The following is an 18,077-nucleotide window of genomic DNA, read 5'->3' as shown; positions in this document are numbered from 1 at the left end:
AGCTAAGCTAACTGCGACTGCGCTATTTACATATCAGAATAAGAATCAACTTTATTGGCAGATATGTGTGCACATATGAGGAATTTGACTCGGGATTGTACATTGCTCACAATGTGCTTACATATACAATAATAAAATCAAACACAGGCTACTGTATAGAGAACACATATTTACACATTATAAATAAAAACAAGTTAGACAGATTGAGACAATAGTGCAATGAGCAGAGTGCAAAGGATGCAAGAGTAAATTAATATTACCATTATTACGAACATGTCAGAGGTGGATGAGATATACAAGTGCACATACACATACATACACACAAATACACAGTGCAATGGAGCATAGTGCAAAGGATGCTGGAATAAATAAGTATTATGGGCAGGTATAATGTATTTGAAGTAGGTTGATTTGGTATACAGTATATACTGTGTGAAAATGTAACAATATGAACAGTATTAACAGCTCTGAAATGGAGAATCAGAGAATGATGAATAAATAATAAAGTAGTCAGTAACAGTTGGCTGATTAGAGGCAGAGTTACTGGGTTATGACACAAGAATTGTTCCTGACACTGTACCAGAAGTCAGCTGTTCATCAGAGTGATAGCTTGTGGGAAGAAACTGTTCCTGAGTCTGTTGATTTTGGCGTACAGTGCTCTGTAGCGCCTACCAGAGGGGAGAAGCTGGAACAGGTTGTGTCCGTTTCCTGACTCTGGAAATGTCCTGAATTGAAGGCAGGTTGGCACCGACTATCTTTTCTGCAGTCCTGACTGTCTGTTGTAGTCTGCTCCTGTACTTTTTGGTGGCAGATCCAAACCAGACGGTGATGGAGGTGCAGAGGACAGACTGGATGATGGTTGTGTAGAAGTGGATCAGCATCTCCTTAGGCAGGTTGAGCTTCCTGAGCTGGCGCAGGAAGTACATCCTCTGGTGGGTCTTCTTGATGATGGTTACAGTGTTGGGCTCCCACTTTAGGTCCTGGGATATAGTGGATCCCAGAAACCAGAAGGATTCCACAGCAGACACAGGGCTGTTGAGTATGGTGATAAGGGGCAAAGTGCGGAGGCCCGTCCTGAAGTCCACGGTCATGTCCACAGTTTTGAGCGTGTTAAACTCCAGGTTTTTCTGACTGCACCAGACAGCCAGCTGATCAACCTCCCTTCTGTAGGCAGAGTCGTTACGTCCCGGATGAGGCCAATGACCGTTGTGTCGTCAGCGAACTTCAGGAGTTTGACAGATGGGTCTCCTGAGGTGCAGTCATTGGTGTAGAGGGAGAAGAGCAGGGGGGAGAGCACACACCCCTTGGGGGCACCAGTGCTAATAGTACGGGAGCTGGATGTGATGTTACCAGGCCTCACCTGCTGACTCCTGTCAGTCAGGAAGTTTGTGATCCACTGACAGGTGGAGGCTGGCATAGTTTGCTGGGTGAGTTGGTGCTGAGGATGTTTGGGATGATGGTGGTGAATGCCAAGCTCAAGTCCGCGAACAGGATCCTTGCATATATCCCCGGAGAGTAGTGGTGTTGCAGGATGTTATGCAGACACAGGTTGACTGCATCATCCACTGACTTGTTAGCCCTGTAAGCTCATCAGCCAGTCGTTGAGTACCAGCAGTGTTGGAGGATGGTCTCTTGTAGTTAGTGAGTGTCCGCTGGCCTTTCCACACTGACGCAGGGTTGCTGGCTGTGAAGCTGTTTTCTAGCTTTCCAGCATAACTCCTCTTTGCTGCTTTGATATCTTTAGTCAGTGTGTTCCTAGTCTGGTTATACAGGACTGTATTCACTTCTGTAGGTCTCCTCTTTGGTCTAACAGCAGACCTGTAAATCCAGCTTTGACTCGCTGACCTATCTTTTCACAGTCTTTACAACAGGTTTAACAGATTTCAATTTCTGCCTGTATGTCGGAATAAGATGAATTGGACAGTGACCAGGGAGTCCCAGGGCTGCACGGGGAACAGAGCGATAGGCGTCCCTTAATGAAGTGTAGCAGTGGTCTAGTATGTTAGTGTTCCTGGTGGGATGCTTAATATGCTGTCTATACTTTGGATGTTCATGGCTGACGTTTTCTCTGTTAAAGTCCCCAAGAACAATGAGCAGGGAGTCTGGATGTTTTTTTTCCACGTTAGCTATCTGGTCGGCCGGGTGTAGTAACGCCTCACTAACACAGGCCTAAACAGCGACCAGGACAAATGAGGAAACCCCCCGCAGTGAGTAAAAAGGTTTACAGTTTATAAATGTCTCTAATTGAGGACTGCATGATTTCTTCAACACTGTGACATCTGTGCACCAACCTTCGTCTATATATAGACAGAGTCTGCCTCCCCTTGTTTTTCCCGTGAGCTCTGTTACGCGATCCACACGAACATGATCCCAGGATTCGGTAAAACAGAGGGCTGCAGACCTGCAGAAGTCCAAGTTAGTTCTGTTGAGGAGCAGAAGTTCATCTATTTTGTTGGCCAGACAGCGGACATTCACCAGGTGTCTAGAAGGGAGCTCGGTGCCCTAACCCCACTGTCTCAGTAGAACCAGTGCGCCGGCACACTTCCCCCTTTGGCGTCTCCGGTAGATCCCGTACAGAGCTGCCACTCTTCCAACTAATAACTCCGAGAAATTTGCATGTGTGGGTGTGTGTTACAGGTACAGAAAGGTGATGGAGGAATACCAGGATCAGATGGATGTGTTTAAAGCCATAAACATCTTCAGACAGCACATGATGAACCAGAAGAGTTTCTACAAGGCTGTGTAAGAACATCAGTCTTTCTATCTGTGGATGTATCTGTCTATTGATCAATGTGGGCCTTTAATATTTGTGTATTTCTGCTGCAGAACCTGTGATGTAGAAGATAATGAATGATGAAGAGGAGAGCAGGGTGAGGATGCTGATGAACGTGAGTCACCAAATCTTACTTATTACATTTCCTTATTTATCTTTATAATTCAGCCAATAGGTTATGAGATAACTGTACCGAGTGGGGGGGGGGCTCATAGTTTATGAAGTACTGCAAGTTCTTGCAACTTAGAAATACAATTGTGAACAGTAGCAGTGGTGGTAGTGGAAGTACCAGCTGTAGCAATATTACTACAGTAGTTGTAGTGTGTGTGTATATACTGTATCAAGATATTTAGACAACTATGCTCCCGTCGATATTCTCTAAATAGCCTCTTCTTTACTAGATACAATGAATCTGTCTTTATTAACACATTATGTACTAGCGTCCTTCAAAGCAGCTGTAACTCTTGATCCAGGGTTTTTAACCAACTACAGACCTACAAACAACCTTCCCTTTCTCTCTAAGATCCTTGAGAAAGCAGTTGCCAAACAGTTCTGACTTTCTAAATAGCAACAGTTTATTTGAGGATTCTCAGTCAGGATTTAGAGTTCATCATAGCACAGAGACAGCACTGGTGAAAATTACTAACGACCTTCTAATTGCATCAAACAAAGGACTTGCCTCTGTATTTGTCTTATTAGATCTTAGTGCTGCATTCGACACCATTGATCATTAGTCTTATATAGAGATGGGAAAATTTAATTGAGATTAAAGGAACCGCTCTAAGCTGGTTTAAGTCCTATTTATCAGATCGATCTCAGTTTGTACATGTTATCGATGAATCCTCCATGCACGCCAAAGTCATGGAGTTCCACAAGGGTCTGTGCTAGGACCAATCCTGTTCTCCTTTATATATGCTTTCATTAGACAATATTATTAGGAAACACAAACTTCCGTTGTTATGCAGATGATACTCAGTTATATCTATCGACCAAGCCAGATGAAAATAGTCAGTTAGCTAAACTTCAAATGAGCCTTCAGGATGTAAAAACCTGGATGACCTGTAATTTTCTAATGTTAAACTCAGCTGACGCATTATTTAAAGATACTAGAACTGCCTTTTTCACCTACGTAATATTGCAAAACTCAGGAACATCCTGTCTAAAAATGATGAAAAAGTCCACGCATTGTTTACTTCTAGGCTGGATTATTGCAATTCTTTATTATCAGGCTGATCAGGTCCATTAAGACTCTTCAGCTGATCCAGAATGCTGCAGCACGTGTTCTGACAGGAACCAGGAAATTTTTCTCCTGTTTTAGATTCTTTGCATTGGCTTCCTCTAAAATCCAAAATAGAATTGAACTGTAAAGCTCTTAATTGTCAGGCACCATCTTATTTTAAGCTAGATCCACTTTTCAAGGAACTAAAAGGTTCCTTCAGCCCATTGTTGTGTGCATTTCCACTAGGGGTGGGAATCACCAGAGGCACCACGATACGATATTATCACGATACTTAGGTCACAATACGATATTATTGCGATTTTAAACATATTGCGATATTCTGCAATATATTGCAATTTATTACCTTTTTCCAACTTCAAATTATGTCATCTCACATCAATTTTATTGCCGCAAAATGTGATTATCAAGCCTTACATGAACCTGTAATAAATGTTGTATACAACTGCCAAACTGAACTGTTTGCATTTAATTAAGGTGGACTAGACTGTAATACAAACAGGTATGCACTGATGTGTTACTAAAGGTATTTTTAACAATGCAACTTGTAAAAAAAAAAAAAAGGTGTGCAGACTCTTCAGCCACTAGGGACTTAGAAAAGTAATAACTGTTAAATTTAAATAAACATGTAGTCTTACATTAAAATAAAATGTTGAATTTAAATTAAATAAAATGCAACATGTACTCTTTAAGTAAACAAAATGTGCTACAGTTTGCTGCCAACCTTGGTACTAAAAAGACTTCAAAAACTTTTGGACAGTGAAGGAGCTGATCAACATGCTCTGAGCTTAGAGTGTTCCTTTGTGCTGTGATGATGTCTCCAGCCGTTGAGAAGACTCTTTCAGCTGAGACGCTAGTACCTAGGATACAAAGGTGTCTTTTTGCCAGCTTAGCCAGGAAAGGATGGACTCGATCATGTGATTTCCACCAGCTTAGTGGATCTTCTGTGAGTGCCAGTGGTGTGACCTCCTCCTGGTACAGAATTGATTAGTTCAGGACTCATAACTGTGGATCTCTGGGTGTGAGTTGTGACATCTCTGCTACTGTGGAGCAGGAGTAGTAAATAAAGGTTAGCAAAGCGCGTGATGCGCGTAACAGTCGTGGACGTGAATACATTTTTGATTAATAAAAAAATATATATTAATCAAAAACTAATTAAAATTAATTTAAAATGATCTAAAACATTAATTTAAAAAAATAAAATTTAATTTAAAATGTTTTTAATAAATAATAATTATATAATTAAAAAAGATTGGGGGTCATAGCAAGGTTGAACAACAAAGACATGGGGGTGTGAAAATGGGTGTTTGTATTATGGCGTGTCCAGCCTCATCCTCTATTAGTGGGGGTGGGGGTCGATCACCAAAAGGTGAAGACGGGTGTGAAAAGGGGGGGTTTATATGTCTGGCCTTATCCTCTAAAAGCGGATGTTTGGGAGTGGCTATATATATATATATATATATATATATATATATATAGCGGGCTAGTTTTTTGAATTGCATCTGACCGAGAGCGTGGAACAGTGACTGATTTTTGGGTGAATCCGTATCAGACAGAGCTATCTTCATGCAGAACAACAGTGCCATCTTTGCAGCATCACAATCATGGACGTCACAGGTAATCAATTAGGAGTAACGACTCCAAAACGACTTATAATTATAGATCCTGTTGCAATGAGTATGGCTCCTAGAAAGAAGACTCCCCCAACAACACTGGCTGATTTTCTGGACCGAAAGGCTTGGGCGCCTCAGTTTGAATGGGCGGTGGAAGATTTTAGAATGTCGGGATTCTTGTTTGAGCACGAACAGTTCATCTTTATACAAGAGAGCTTGATGAAATTTTTCTTTGTGAAAGCACACCGCACATTAGTTTTTCAGGCAAAGACTGGAATTACTTCAGAAACAAAGTCTGTATAGATATGAGTGCTTCAAAAGGAGTCTATACCACACAATGGTGCGAGTCTGTGCCTGGAGAGCTCTACCGTATAGAGACAGACCTTGAAGTCTACGACCCAGAATCCTACATCTTTTTTAGATCGTGCAAGAATGATTCTATCATTCAAAAGGCAAGGATGGGAATCCCAGAACAACAAAAAGGCTACCCCATCACGTCTAAAGAGTGGGAGACGTGGTTCAGCACCGGTTTTGTGGTCCAGTGGGGAGAATGGGATAGAACCCTTGAAATCTTCTCACACATTGATCAATTATTCAGATTGTATAAACCTTATGTAAGCTATGTAGGGATCAAAAGTAAACTTTTTGGTGCTGAGGACAAGATGAACAACAAACAACACCGCAGACAACCTCAGACTTCCACGACAGGGCTGACGGTGACATTGTTCTAATTAAAATGTTTTGTGCGGGTACGAGGACATGTGCAGCGGGTGAGGATCTATCGAGCAGCCCTAAATATTTTCCATTACTACATGATGATGATAACTCATGGGTGGATGACTATGGCAAAGAACTGGCAAAAAGAAATTTAACATTTCTCGTTCCTGAAGAAAAAGCAGAAGAGGACAAGAGCAGGGTCAAGCCATTTAAGGGTACCTGTTTGGGCCCTCTGGACTGTTGCGATAAGAACACACTTCCTAACACTACTACTAGCGGTATTATACAGGTAACCGTTGCTTAATACGATATACTGCAGCAAAAAGCTAAACAAACGTGTGCATATACAGAGGAATGGATCAGAAAACAACCTCACACCTGCATTGACACGCTGCCCTTCTTTTACATCAAAGGACATAAGAGAGAAATTACGCAGAAGCTTTTTAACAAAAATTTCGCTGATTCGCAAAAGTACGTCCTACGTGGTCTTGGGTTAGTGCCAACGTGTGAATGCAGTATTCGAGACATTGCTGCAGCTGCTCTACAGATATGGCTGAGGAACATTTTCTCATTGCTTCGCTTAAACGGGTAGTTAGAGTGGAGGACAGTGTGAGCACAGTAGTTAAGGAATCTCTGGACATCTGGAAGGGGGAACAACACTTTAAAAAAAATGGGGAATGTGTCTAGTCTACTAAACCAAAAAGAGATACATCGTGTATAAGATGAGAGCCCTGTTGTGTGAAGCTGTTAACAATACGATATGTTACACAGATAGGACACTATGTTCTAGATTTGACAAACAGACAGAATGTGTTAGACGAATGACCTCTGGATGGCGTACCATGGTGCAAATGACAGCGGATGATGATGATAATAATAATAAGCAGATGTGAAATCTACTCTACTCGATTATAGCAAATGTTTTTCCTGTGAATGATAATGAGTTTCATATGGGTCATGTGTTTTGTTTTTGTACTATTAGCATTGATTTGTGTGTTTTAATGCTAACCAGAAAACAACATGTCGATGTTGCTGATGTGATATATTGCTTAACTGAATCTTTGGTTTGTAAAAACAGGTGCTTGTACTGATTTTCTGAAAAGTGAATACTTGTAATCATTGCTGACGGATATGTTGTGTATGTCGTTGGAAATAAAATACTTGAACACAGACGTTAAAGCGTCAGTCTTTGTAACAAAGATCATGGAGGAGGTGATGAGGAAATATATACTATGCGACAGAAAATGCAGGGGGGTTACGGAGGCGAGCAAAAACTTAGAAGCCATATTTGACAATACTGGAGTTCGGTACGCCGATTCAGATGTAGAAAATTGGCTCATGAAGCAAGATGCCTATACTCTGCACAAGACTGCTCCAATGCATTTTAAGAGAAACAAGGTTTTAGTGAATTCAATAGATTGGCAATCCCAGCTAGATCTAGTAGACATGACATGCTTATTCTACTGAAAATGATGGGGTACGCTATTTATTAACATGTATAGATTTGTTTTCAAAACAAGCACGGGTGCGTTGTTTAAAAAATAAGAGTGGTAAATGCGTCACAGCATCCTTTAAAGATATCTTAGCTGAAGGTAGAATACTGCATAAAATTCAAACATCCGAGGGAAAAGAGTTCTCAAAGGTTTCGAGGCGTTAATGAAAATGAATAGTATCGTACACTTTACCACATCTAATGAGACAAAGGCATCTGTAGTAGAGTGCTTTAACAGGACTCTGAAATCTAAAATGTGGCGTTATTTAATGGCCAATAATTCTAAACGATACGTAGATATATTGCAGGATTTAGTCACCTCCTACAATCATAGTTATCATTGTAGTATTAAAATGAAACCGATTGATGTGACAAGACAATGAAGATATCGTATTTAACAACTTGTATAAAACAAAAAATAAAAGTAATTCAATTTAAATATGAGGTGGGCGATACTGTAAGGATTTCAAATCTACATGGCCCTTTTAAAAAAGGTTAGGAGCAAAATTATACTGATGAACATTTCACTGTAAAGGAATGCGTGTCAAGGGACCCTCCTGTTTACAGGTTAAAAGACTATGACGTCGAAATATTACAGGGGACATTTTATGAGCAAGAGATGCAAAAAGTTATTACTGATAAAAACAAAACATTTAAAATAGAAAAGATTTTATCTAGAAAGAAAAGACAAGGCCAGGACATGGTGTTAGTCAAATGGGTCGGATGGCCAGATAAATTTAATTTGTGGATTTAGGAAAAACGGGTCATTCAGCTACCTTAACAGATTACAAACACACGTATAAATGGATACAGAGGATTTTTTTTGCCACCCTGCCCAGCAACTCGTCTGCATTATTTTACCAGAGCAATGCAATAGCAAACTTTAGAACGAAACTATCCAAGCCTTTACACTTTAAATCAGCATACGAGGTGGGTTTGATAGAAATACAATATCCAAAAACATGGAAATCGTTTTCATCAGACTCAAAATTTGTAGTGTTTGATAAAAAATCCAACAAGGGGGTAGTTCTATCAGCGACACAGGGATTCTATACAACAATGTCAGACAATAGCTGAACTAAACAGTTGTTTATCGGAAAATGACATGGGTCACATTGAGCTTGATTACAACATCATTACCAACAGAGCAAGCATTTTACCAACGAGAGACGTAGAATTAACGTTTCAAGGAAAACTTGCACAAATGTTGGGATTTATCCCCGGAGCGGCTTTTAAAACTCACGAGGGAATTGCAACATTTAGATCTCAGCCACAAACTAACACAGTGTTGACACAGATGCCGTATTTGGCACCACATCCTGCCGATGTTAACGTAGGGATGTATAATATATTTGTTTACACCGATATTGTTGATCATCAAACAGTAGGGGATGGTTACGTCCCTCTTATAAGCATAGTACATATATCGGGGCCAAACAACCATATGATCACAAATACTTATGACAGACCACACTATCTGAGGCTCTGCAAAACACACATTGATAGTATCGAGATTTCTCTCAAGACAGATCAGAATCAACATATCCGTACGGCAAAGTGATCATAAAGCTACACTTTCGACCCATAAAATATCAGTATTAGACAAGGAGCAAATATTTACCATCCATATGCTCACAATGCGGACAAGTACGTTGCATATTATACAGCCCAAGCGGGTGGAGATTTACCAGGATACAGCGGGCTCGGTGCTCAGTATGGTGCAGGGTTAGGGGGTATCTTTAGGGGTCTGTTTAGATTAGCATTACCATTGCTCAAGAAAGTATTTACATTTGTTGCCCCTCATTTAAAGACAGCTGCTAAAAACATAGCTACAGATGTTATTACTAACGTCATGAACAGAAGTCAAGAGGGGTCGGGTATAGCGGCCGTGGCTCCCCGTCCAATAAAACGAGCTCCTAGGGAAAGAGGGAGTTCCCCACAATAGAGGCGTAGCCGAACAACAAATAAGAAGACCCATACTAAGGAGGACGCAATGAGGGACTAGTTAAAAGAATGGAGTACAAACAAGACGGCTGCGTAGTGGAGCTAATTCAAGACAAGCTGATGATAAATGGCGTAGACATCAAAATAAAATTCATAAGTGCTAAAAACAAATTTTGGTTAATGCGCAACACTGTAGACGACTTTCGGGTTAACATTATGACAGCAAGCCTGTTTGTAAAGAAAGTCACCGTCACCAAGGCGTCTTTCTTGGAGTATTTGTTAGTGACCAGCTTCCTAAATCAGTTATTAAAAAGAAACCCGCCATGTTGGTGGTAAACACAGACCCCTCCCTCCTGGGAGGACAACACTGGGTCACTATCTATATTGACAAGCAGGGCGTGGGATCATTCTTTGACAGTTTGGGGAACTCTCCGGTATACTCACATTTTCCTGAATCCTTTTCTGTCTTTCTCAACAGTAATTGTAAGTCCACGCAACATTTTGTTAGACAAGGGCAAGATGTGGGTTCTGTAGTGTGCGGTCAGCATTGTGTGTTTTTTCTTTACCATATGGATAGAGGGTTATCTTATGACAATATAATGACTAAATATAGTAATAAACTGTCATGCAATGATTTTATGGTGTGCAAATTTGTGAAAAAAATACGACCCTCAGTTTCACGTGGTCAAAATAATTATGCAGACTGTAACCAGTGTGTCCAAGTATCAAATTCTTTTAAGTGTGTATAAGAATATTAGAAGTTGTGTGCCATTCATTATCAAAATGATTTATCGATTGAAACGTGTACGACAATGTTTTTTGTTATTATGGAGATATAAATAAAAACACTTTGAAATGATGAAGTTATGTCTATGTATTTATTTAAAGCCGATAACGATATACAATTAAAAAGTTATCCAATCACACTATCGCATTTTGGGAGATACAAATGGACTTGATTCATTGTTTGCTAATCGACGCCCTCTGGTAACAAGAGGTGTAGATGGTGGTCCAGTAATAAGAGGAGAAGATTCTCCAGAAGTCTTTCTCTTAATCTCGTCATTTTTTTTGTGCATACTCCATAGTCATCTAAGTTTGTCTTGAAGCAATAAGACTCAATATAAAAGGCACAGCGATACTCAGGAGGGGGAGAAGAAAACCGCCAGACTGTTTAAGCAACATCTTCATTTTCTTTGAAGCACAAACCTTTTTATTGGCGAGCAGTCTAATCCCCGCCTTCTTCTTTTTTAATTTTTGATACTGTGTCTTCTTTAAAGGATTTTTACCTTTTAAAACATTGTAAGCTATTTCGCATAAAGCTACCAAAAGGTCTGGTGATACAGATTTAATAATATTCACTCTCTGAGATGGAGATGCTCCGTGCATAGTTTGCAGTAAAGACAGGTTTCTTTTAATGCGATCAGACATGTTTATTTACTTTCTCTTAGACTGAAAGCATCAGGTGTCTTAGCTTTAAAACCAATCGTCAAGTAACTGTAAGGAAAACTCGTGGCGTCGTCGAAACAATCCATAAAAAAATGACTCTTCCCAGGAAACATTTGTCTATTTGTCTCTATTTATCTCTGGGATTTTTATACAAAACAAGATAATTGGTATTCAAATTAATAGGGATTACTTTGCCTTGAAAAAACTAATTCTGCACTAGGTATGAACAACTTAAATTTCTATGACGCACATATTTTGTAAACACATCTTGGACCTCAATGTTATTGCTAGCATCATTCATTAAATCATCAATAATCAACAAATTGTTTTTATTTAAAGGCAACAATGAATCATCACATAAAGAAGATGGCAAGCCTTCAACGAAAGTCACATTTCTAATTTTCAATAACTGGTCATACAGTGGTTGCCAACACGAAAAAATATATACAACATTTTCAATCTGTTTTTAAATCAGCTTATCAGCATTTTCAATCAACATTTTCATAAAATATGTTTTACCGCTGTTTGAAGGACCTGATACAATTAGACTAAAAGGATGTTGTAGTCTAAAATCAAATCATCATCAGTCTCCCTAACAGCTATGGTATGGTAAAGTTCAGGAAAAACTCTTTCATGTTTCGTGTACATGACTTGAAGTCTTGCGGCTAATGTTTTATTGTTTAGTTCGAAAAGCCTTTTTATTTGCTCAGATACTTAAATTGTCTCCTATTATTGTTAGGATAGTAGATAGGGTGACATCTGTCTCAGACGCTCTGTAATGCAGTATAAAACCGGAAAATGGTATGGATGTGATGCGCTGTTAGTCATGGAAAATAGCACGGTTTCAATGTCGTTTACAAGTCACGAAGCCATTTCTTTTCTTTTATTTCGCCATCGTTGTTAAGTGAGTGGATTGTTTGTGTAACCTAAATACACGTTTAAACACAGATGTAATGCATCTGGTTTACTCTCTTTTGAAACGGGCGAATCCATAATAGTACCGGGATCATCCCGTCATGCGTGTATGTGTGTGTCCCCCTTCGCTCAGTGACGTCACTATGCAGGAGGAATGCTCCGTTCTTGCAGATCGGTTATAAAGGGAGGGGAGCAACGGAGCCTCTTTTCCTATGGTGCAAGAGCACATGCATTTGTAAACATCATCTGTTTAGTGTTCTCACACATAAATCCATCCCTCTCACTAACTATAGGCTACCGTTTGCTCCTTGTAAGATAAAAAACGGATCTACCCCGGGTCTGATATTACGTTGATCAGATGGATGTTAGGTTCTCTACATTCAAGATTCGCTCTTTCAGTGCAGGCCGACAGGCGTCTGCTATCAACAGGTTGATGGGCGCATTACTCTCTCCCTCCATGAGAAACTTGTCTATATATATATAAACTGCAGAAATCATCCACAACACGTTAAGGATGGATCACTAGAAAACATGTCTAGATGATGTGGGGGACATATCCTATTCTTGCACCCATCAAAACTATAAAGCGGATCAACCCCCTACTAATATGCATATCGATTGACGTCACTTCTCCTCAAGAGCCTTATGTTTTGGTCTCCTCATGCATAATCAGTTTAAAACAAGAACGATAAATAATCACACGCATTTGTAAACATCTTATGAGAGCCATCTGTTTTGTGTTATATGACAGTTTAATCACGGAGTTAAATCTCGTTGTGTAGCTCCTCTGTCAGAGTTTGCATCCTTTTCTTCCCACAGCCAGTGCGTATTAATATTAATTCCACTAACCATTTATAGACAGTTGTAAACGTTTGAAGGGATCGGATATGGCGCTTCCTCACATAGGCCACATTTCAAGTTGGTTGTGATTTATAAAGGGAAGCTTACAAGGGTGCATATGCAGAGTTTTATAAGTCTGATTATTTTTTTTATGGCGTAAGCCATTTTGTCTTTTGGACGCACGTACACTTTCAGCAAGGTTTCTGGGAACGTTTTTATAATTGAGTCCTCTGTTCTGCATCACACACATGTCTTTACAGCCCCCTGATGCCATACAGGTGGAGTTTAAAACAAGAACGAAAAATAACACGTCTATTTCATTATTGTTTACAACAAGTCACGGGCTATTTCTTTTAACTCATCGCCATCGTTGTTAAGTGCGTGGACTGTTTGTGTAAGCTAAATACATGTTTAAACACAGGAGGAAATGCATTTGGTTTACTCTCTTGTCAAACGGTGGAATCCAGGGTTCACCCCGTAATGGGAGGGGGGGGGTCCCCCCTTCGATCAGTGACATCACTACTCAGGAGGAATGTGTTGTAATTTACGTTTTCTTAAATGTTTCTGGTTAGAATATAATGTTTTTTGCCGGTAATTGTCATTCCTATGACAGTTTACAATTGAAACCATGAGTGAAGGGACTGTTTTATTTGATGGGGCTTGTGACCGGACAAAGCATTGACAAGTTACTGTTGCAACTCTTATGGCTGATCATTCAGCTGGTCTGATAAAGCGCAATTGTTACACTATTAGCAAGTACCCAGATAGAAAACTGACTCCGCACCGGAGGTAGTAATGTCATCTGTATAATGTGTATGTGTGTAAGACTTGGGCCAGATAAGAAAGCTTGAACTTTTACCAACATTTTTATTATCAACAAAAACAGACACCAATTAGAACACAAAAGTTCCACCGGAGTGTGTCAGAGATGAAAATAGAGCCCCATTCTGTTACCAGAACAGAGACCCGAGTCGACTTGAAAACCATGTAACGACTGACTTTCACTTCCTTTTATAGCTCTGTTTCTTGGCTTCACATCATCTCTTGGCTCTCTTTTCTACTGCACCTGAATCTGGGAAATTCCATGACTGCCTGCTCCTCCTCTCTGTGTCCTTTGCATGCACTCCGCTTGATCATGCCATTCCTGACTTTTATGGAATAAACTGGTGTTGTTTGTGCTCTGTGCTAGAAACAGGACATTTTTACTGTGATAGACTATATTGATGTATGTTTTGTAATACAAAATCTGCTTCTATATTTTCCTTTGCAAGGTATTTTTGATGCTGCCTCACTGTGCTCCCTCCCTTTTCTCCCAAAGCACACGAACTTGCTCACACACACACACATGTGCTACTGTTGAGCCTGGGCAGTTGGAGCAGCAAGGAGCACATACACTCAGAGCTATAGAGTTTTAACACTCCTAATTTTACACTATAAAATAACACTTTAAATGATGACAATGTAGACCACCATTGCTCTAGTCATTATAGATAACAATTTAGGCTATAATGCTCCAAAATAATTCACAACAGTATCACAGGGTAAAATGGGTCCGTATCGGAGTCCACTTGCACAGCAGGACAGATCCAAAACGGATAAGGATTTTGGATCCGGAACAGATCTGGCCCATACCCTACCCGGATCCGATCCAGACCCATTCAGGAAGTGGCTTATCCGGCCCAGATCCGATCCGGACCCGTTCATGAAGTGGCTCATCCGGCCCGGATCTGATTTGGATCAGTTCATAAAGTGGCTCATCTGGCCAAAACTGGCTACAGAAATATCTAAAATCTAGCTGACCAACATCTACTGTTCTGTATAAAAGCTTAAATACTTCTTATAACCTTCAATTACCCTGCGGTTCTTTAGTTAAATGCTTTTCCCGTGAAGAAGCAGAAAATAGGAAAATTGACTTTGTATTAGCAACTTAATACAGCTCTGCTACGGCTGTAAGAGAGCCATCCGTTATCAGCGATGCTACTGTCAGATCAAATAACTGGGGATCCTAAATGCATTATTTCGTTACACAGTTTTTATCCAAAGGTGGACTGCCAGTAAAAACTAAATCCTCTATAAGTCAAAAAACGTCTTTACAGATTATAAATACATTGAATACTATGTATTACTGGACGAATGAAATGCAACCATAAAAATTATCAAACATATTTTTTATTTAATGAAAACCTCAAGGAGTATAACTTTAACATGTTTCAAGACAGGTAGAAACCCTACATACCAAATTTTTTAAAGGTGAATTAACAGTGGGCTGATCTTCCATAAGGATGCTGACAGCGGCACACTTTGAGCTTCTTCCTCTCTCTGCTGCCAGGTTGAAACACCATATTTTCTGCTTTAGGATATCATCTGTGGCAGCACGGGAGATATGACTCTTTCTCACAACATCTGTAATCACACAAGGAGATTTTCATACAAAATTTCATGAACTCCTATTGCAACAGTTTTTACAAAAGGATAAACGCTGACCACTACCACTGACCTTTTTTTTTTTACTAGGCCTATTTAAAATAGCATTTGATTGCAGAGTGTCGTAACGCGGCACATCCTCTCTCTCTCTCACTCGTCTCTCTCACATGAACACCACTACACAAATGAGTTGAGCACAACACAGTCATTGATCTCAGCTCACACAGGTAGAATGTGTCCGATTCGACTTGATCTAGTCGGTGAAAGTCTCCAACGCATAATATTTCTTCCTCACCAGCTTTGCGCAGCACTCCCTGCAATTGGCTAGTACTCGTTGTCTCCGTTGGGTAGGAATAAAACCCACTTCACTGTACCTCTAAAGATCACTAATCAACACTTTGTTATTCACAGTAGTTTATTCTAAACAAAAAACAAATTATAACAAGTGCTTAACTATATATTGGCCACAACCTGGAACCAGCAGAGACATCAGGAAAGCACTTCAGCTTTTGTAAACATTAAACAAACAAGGTATTTTCTGGAGGTTAAGACAGTGTTCAGACCGAAAACAGCACTGCGTTCAAAAAACTTGGAGGAGGCATGTCCTCGTGCCGATTAAACCATGAAATATCACCCAGGAAGGCTGGTTGGAGTGAAAGATCCATGCGTTTTAAAGCTTGTTAGATGTCAAAACACTGTATGACTGTTTATAATATTATAAGAAACTATATAACAACTCTGGAAAGTAGTGCGCCAAAAATTATTTTCTCTTGCATAACAACAAAAATCATAATTTAAGTCAAGTTTCAGAGTCTACCAGAAATGTGTATTAGTAGTAGTAATGTGTATCTTGGCAATTCAGTGCTTTGCCAGATGCTGTGTTGTGTTGTCAGTTTTTTTGCCAACAGACCCTGCAATGTTTTCTGAAACCCCCTGCGTTGACTCCCAATCCTCTGCGTGGATTAATAAGCATGGTTGTGTTTATTTAAAGTAGTGCTAATGCCAGTTTGAACACTACACCTAAGACTGCTGTGTGACTTCAGATTGTTTTAAATATATATTACAATTACTTACACAGGAGCAACGTCTCCAATGACATCTGGCATAGAATGTTGCATAGTGATCTCTTTCCAATTTATCCTCTTCCCAACATCATCATGGAACATGTGGGCAAGGATGTACCACGTGGAACGTTTTCTGTTGTGGGCTTCCAGGAAGAAAATCTAAAATGAAAATTAAAGTACAAAAAAAAAAAAAATTTTTATCATGTAACCAGGTGTAAATACTGTGTTAATTAGATTTTTTATTTATTTTTTTATTCCCAAGACCTTTGTAACCAATTTTTAAATCAGCCTAAACCTAGCCTAAAACCATCAGCTGATCCACAGTTTCAGTAGAAAATAAATAAATAAAATACTAACAAAATATATATAATACAGTGTTTCCCACACATAGGCCCAGGTAGATAAACAGCCGTCCAAGTAAATTTGGTGACCCATTTTAAAATCGTTTTTGATAGCAGCGCAGAGCAGATTCGCTCCGCACATCCTCTCACTCGGTCGCTCTCTCTCTCTCCCCCTCGCTCTCTGAAACACGGACAACAGACCCCTCTGTGAATTGAATGGTTGGACTCAGAAACAACGCTGCACAAATCTGTCCAACACAACGCTGTCAGTGTTGGAGACCCATCTTTAAAACAGTTATTAGCAAGCATGTAAGGAGCCCAGCTAATAAGGGGAGCTAAGTTAACTTTGGAAAAAAACTGTCTGACTTTCGCCGACTTCATAGGGGAATAAAAACAGCGGCGTCATGTCAGACACAATCTACCTCTGGTAAACTGCGTGAGCAGGACTTGCTCCTACAAGGTCTAGTGATGTTTTGCAGCGCAGGTGTTGTGCTGAATTCTGCCTGCCTGCCGTGAATTGCATTCACCTCGCAGGAGGTAACGCTCATTTATACTGAGAAAAGAGGTGGATGCAAATCTCGGCAGGTAAAGTTAGCCTACAACATCCGTGTTGCCGAATTATGCATTCACATATTAAGATCCTTTTCAGACACTTTGCTGTTCACATTGTTTGAACGTGGTTAACGCCACGTTTTTGCTGAATTTCAAGAAATGGTAACCTACTTTTACGAAGTGTAATAATATTTTAACGATTCTTAAAGTTCATAAAATATATGCTGATCAGTTACACGTTACACTGAGCCAGAGATTTTTAGAGCTTATAAGGACATTGACTGTGCTATCATGGCTTTCAAAACTCAAAAGTCGCTCAGTGCACCGAAACAGTTTTTCATACTGTCACACTAAAGAATTATGCTCACTCACGCATGCAATTAAAATGCTTAAATTTGGGAGCCCTGTGGTTATTTCCTTTCCTACATCAAAAAAGTGTTCATTTATTAAAATCAATAAATACAGTGAGGAAAATAAGTATTTGAACACCCTGCTATTTTGCAAGTTCTCCCACTTAGAAATCATGGAGGGGTCTGAAATTGTCATCGTAGGTGCATGTCCACTGTGAGAGACATAATCTAAAAAAAAAAAATCCAGAAATCACAATGTATGATTTTTTAACTATTTATTTGTATGATACAGCTGCAAATAAGTATTTGAACACCTGAGAAAATCAATGTTAATATTTGGTACAGTAGCCTTTGTTTGCAATTACAGAG

General features: G+C 39.7%; 1 protein-coding gene across 1 annotated transcript in view; it reads left to right on the top strand.

Moving 5' to 3' along the window:
* LOC123979758 overlaps positions 1-18,077 on the top strand; it is a 35,286-nt gene that overhangs the window by 10,387 nt on the left and 6,822 nt on the right. The window contains exons 10-11 of the mRNA XM_046063786.1: positions 2,638-2,742; positions 2,827-2,888. Of these exons, the coding sequence (XP_045919742.1) occupies positions 2,638-2,742; positions 2,827-2,854 (133 nt within the window). The 3' untranslated portion in view covers positions 2,855-2,888. The remainder of the gene's footprint in view (positions 1-2,637; positions 2,743-2,826; positions 2,889-18,077) is intronic.

This window comes from Micropterus dolomieu, linkage group LG12, assembly GCF_021292245.1.
Source record: "Micropterus dolomieu isolate WLL.071019.BEF.003 ecotype Adirondacks linkage group LG12, ASM2129224v1, whole genome shotgun sequence".
In the NCBI taxonomy this organism is placed as follows: domain Eukaryota; kingdom Metazoa; phylum Chordata; class Actinopteri; order Centrarchiformes; family Centrarchidae; genus Micropterus; species Micropterus dolomieu.
Note: the sequence above shows the minus strand (reverse complement) of the source record. Positions and strands in the feature narration are given on the sequence as shown.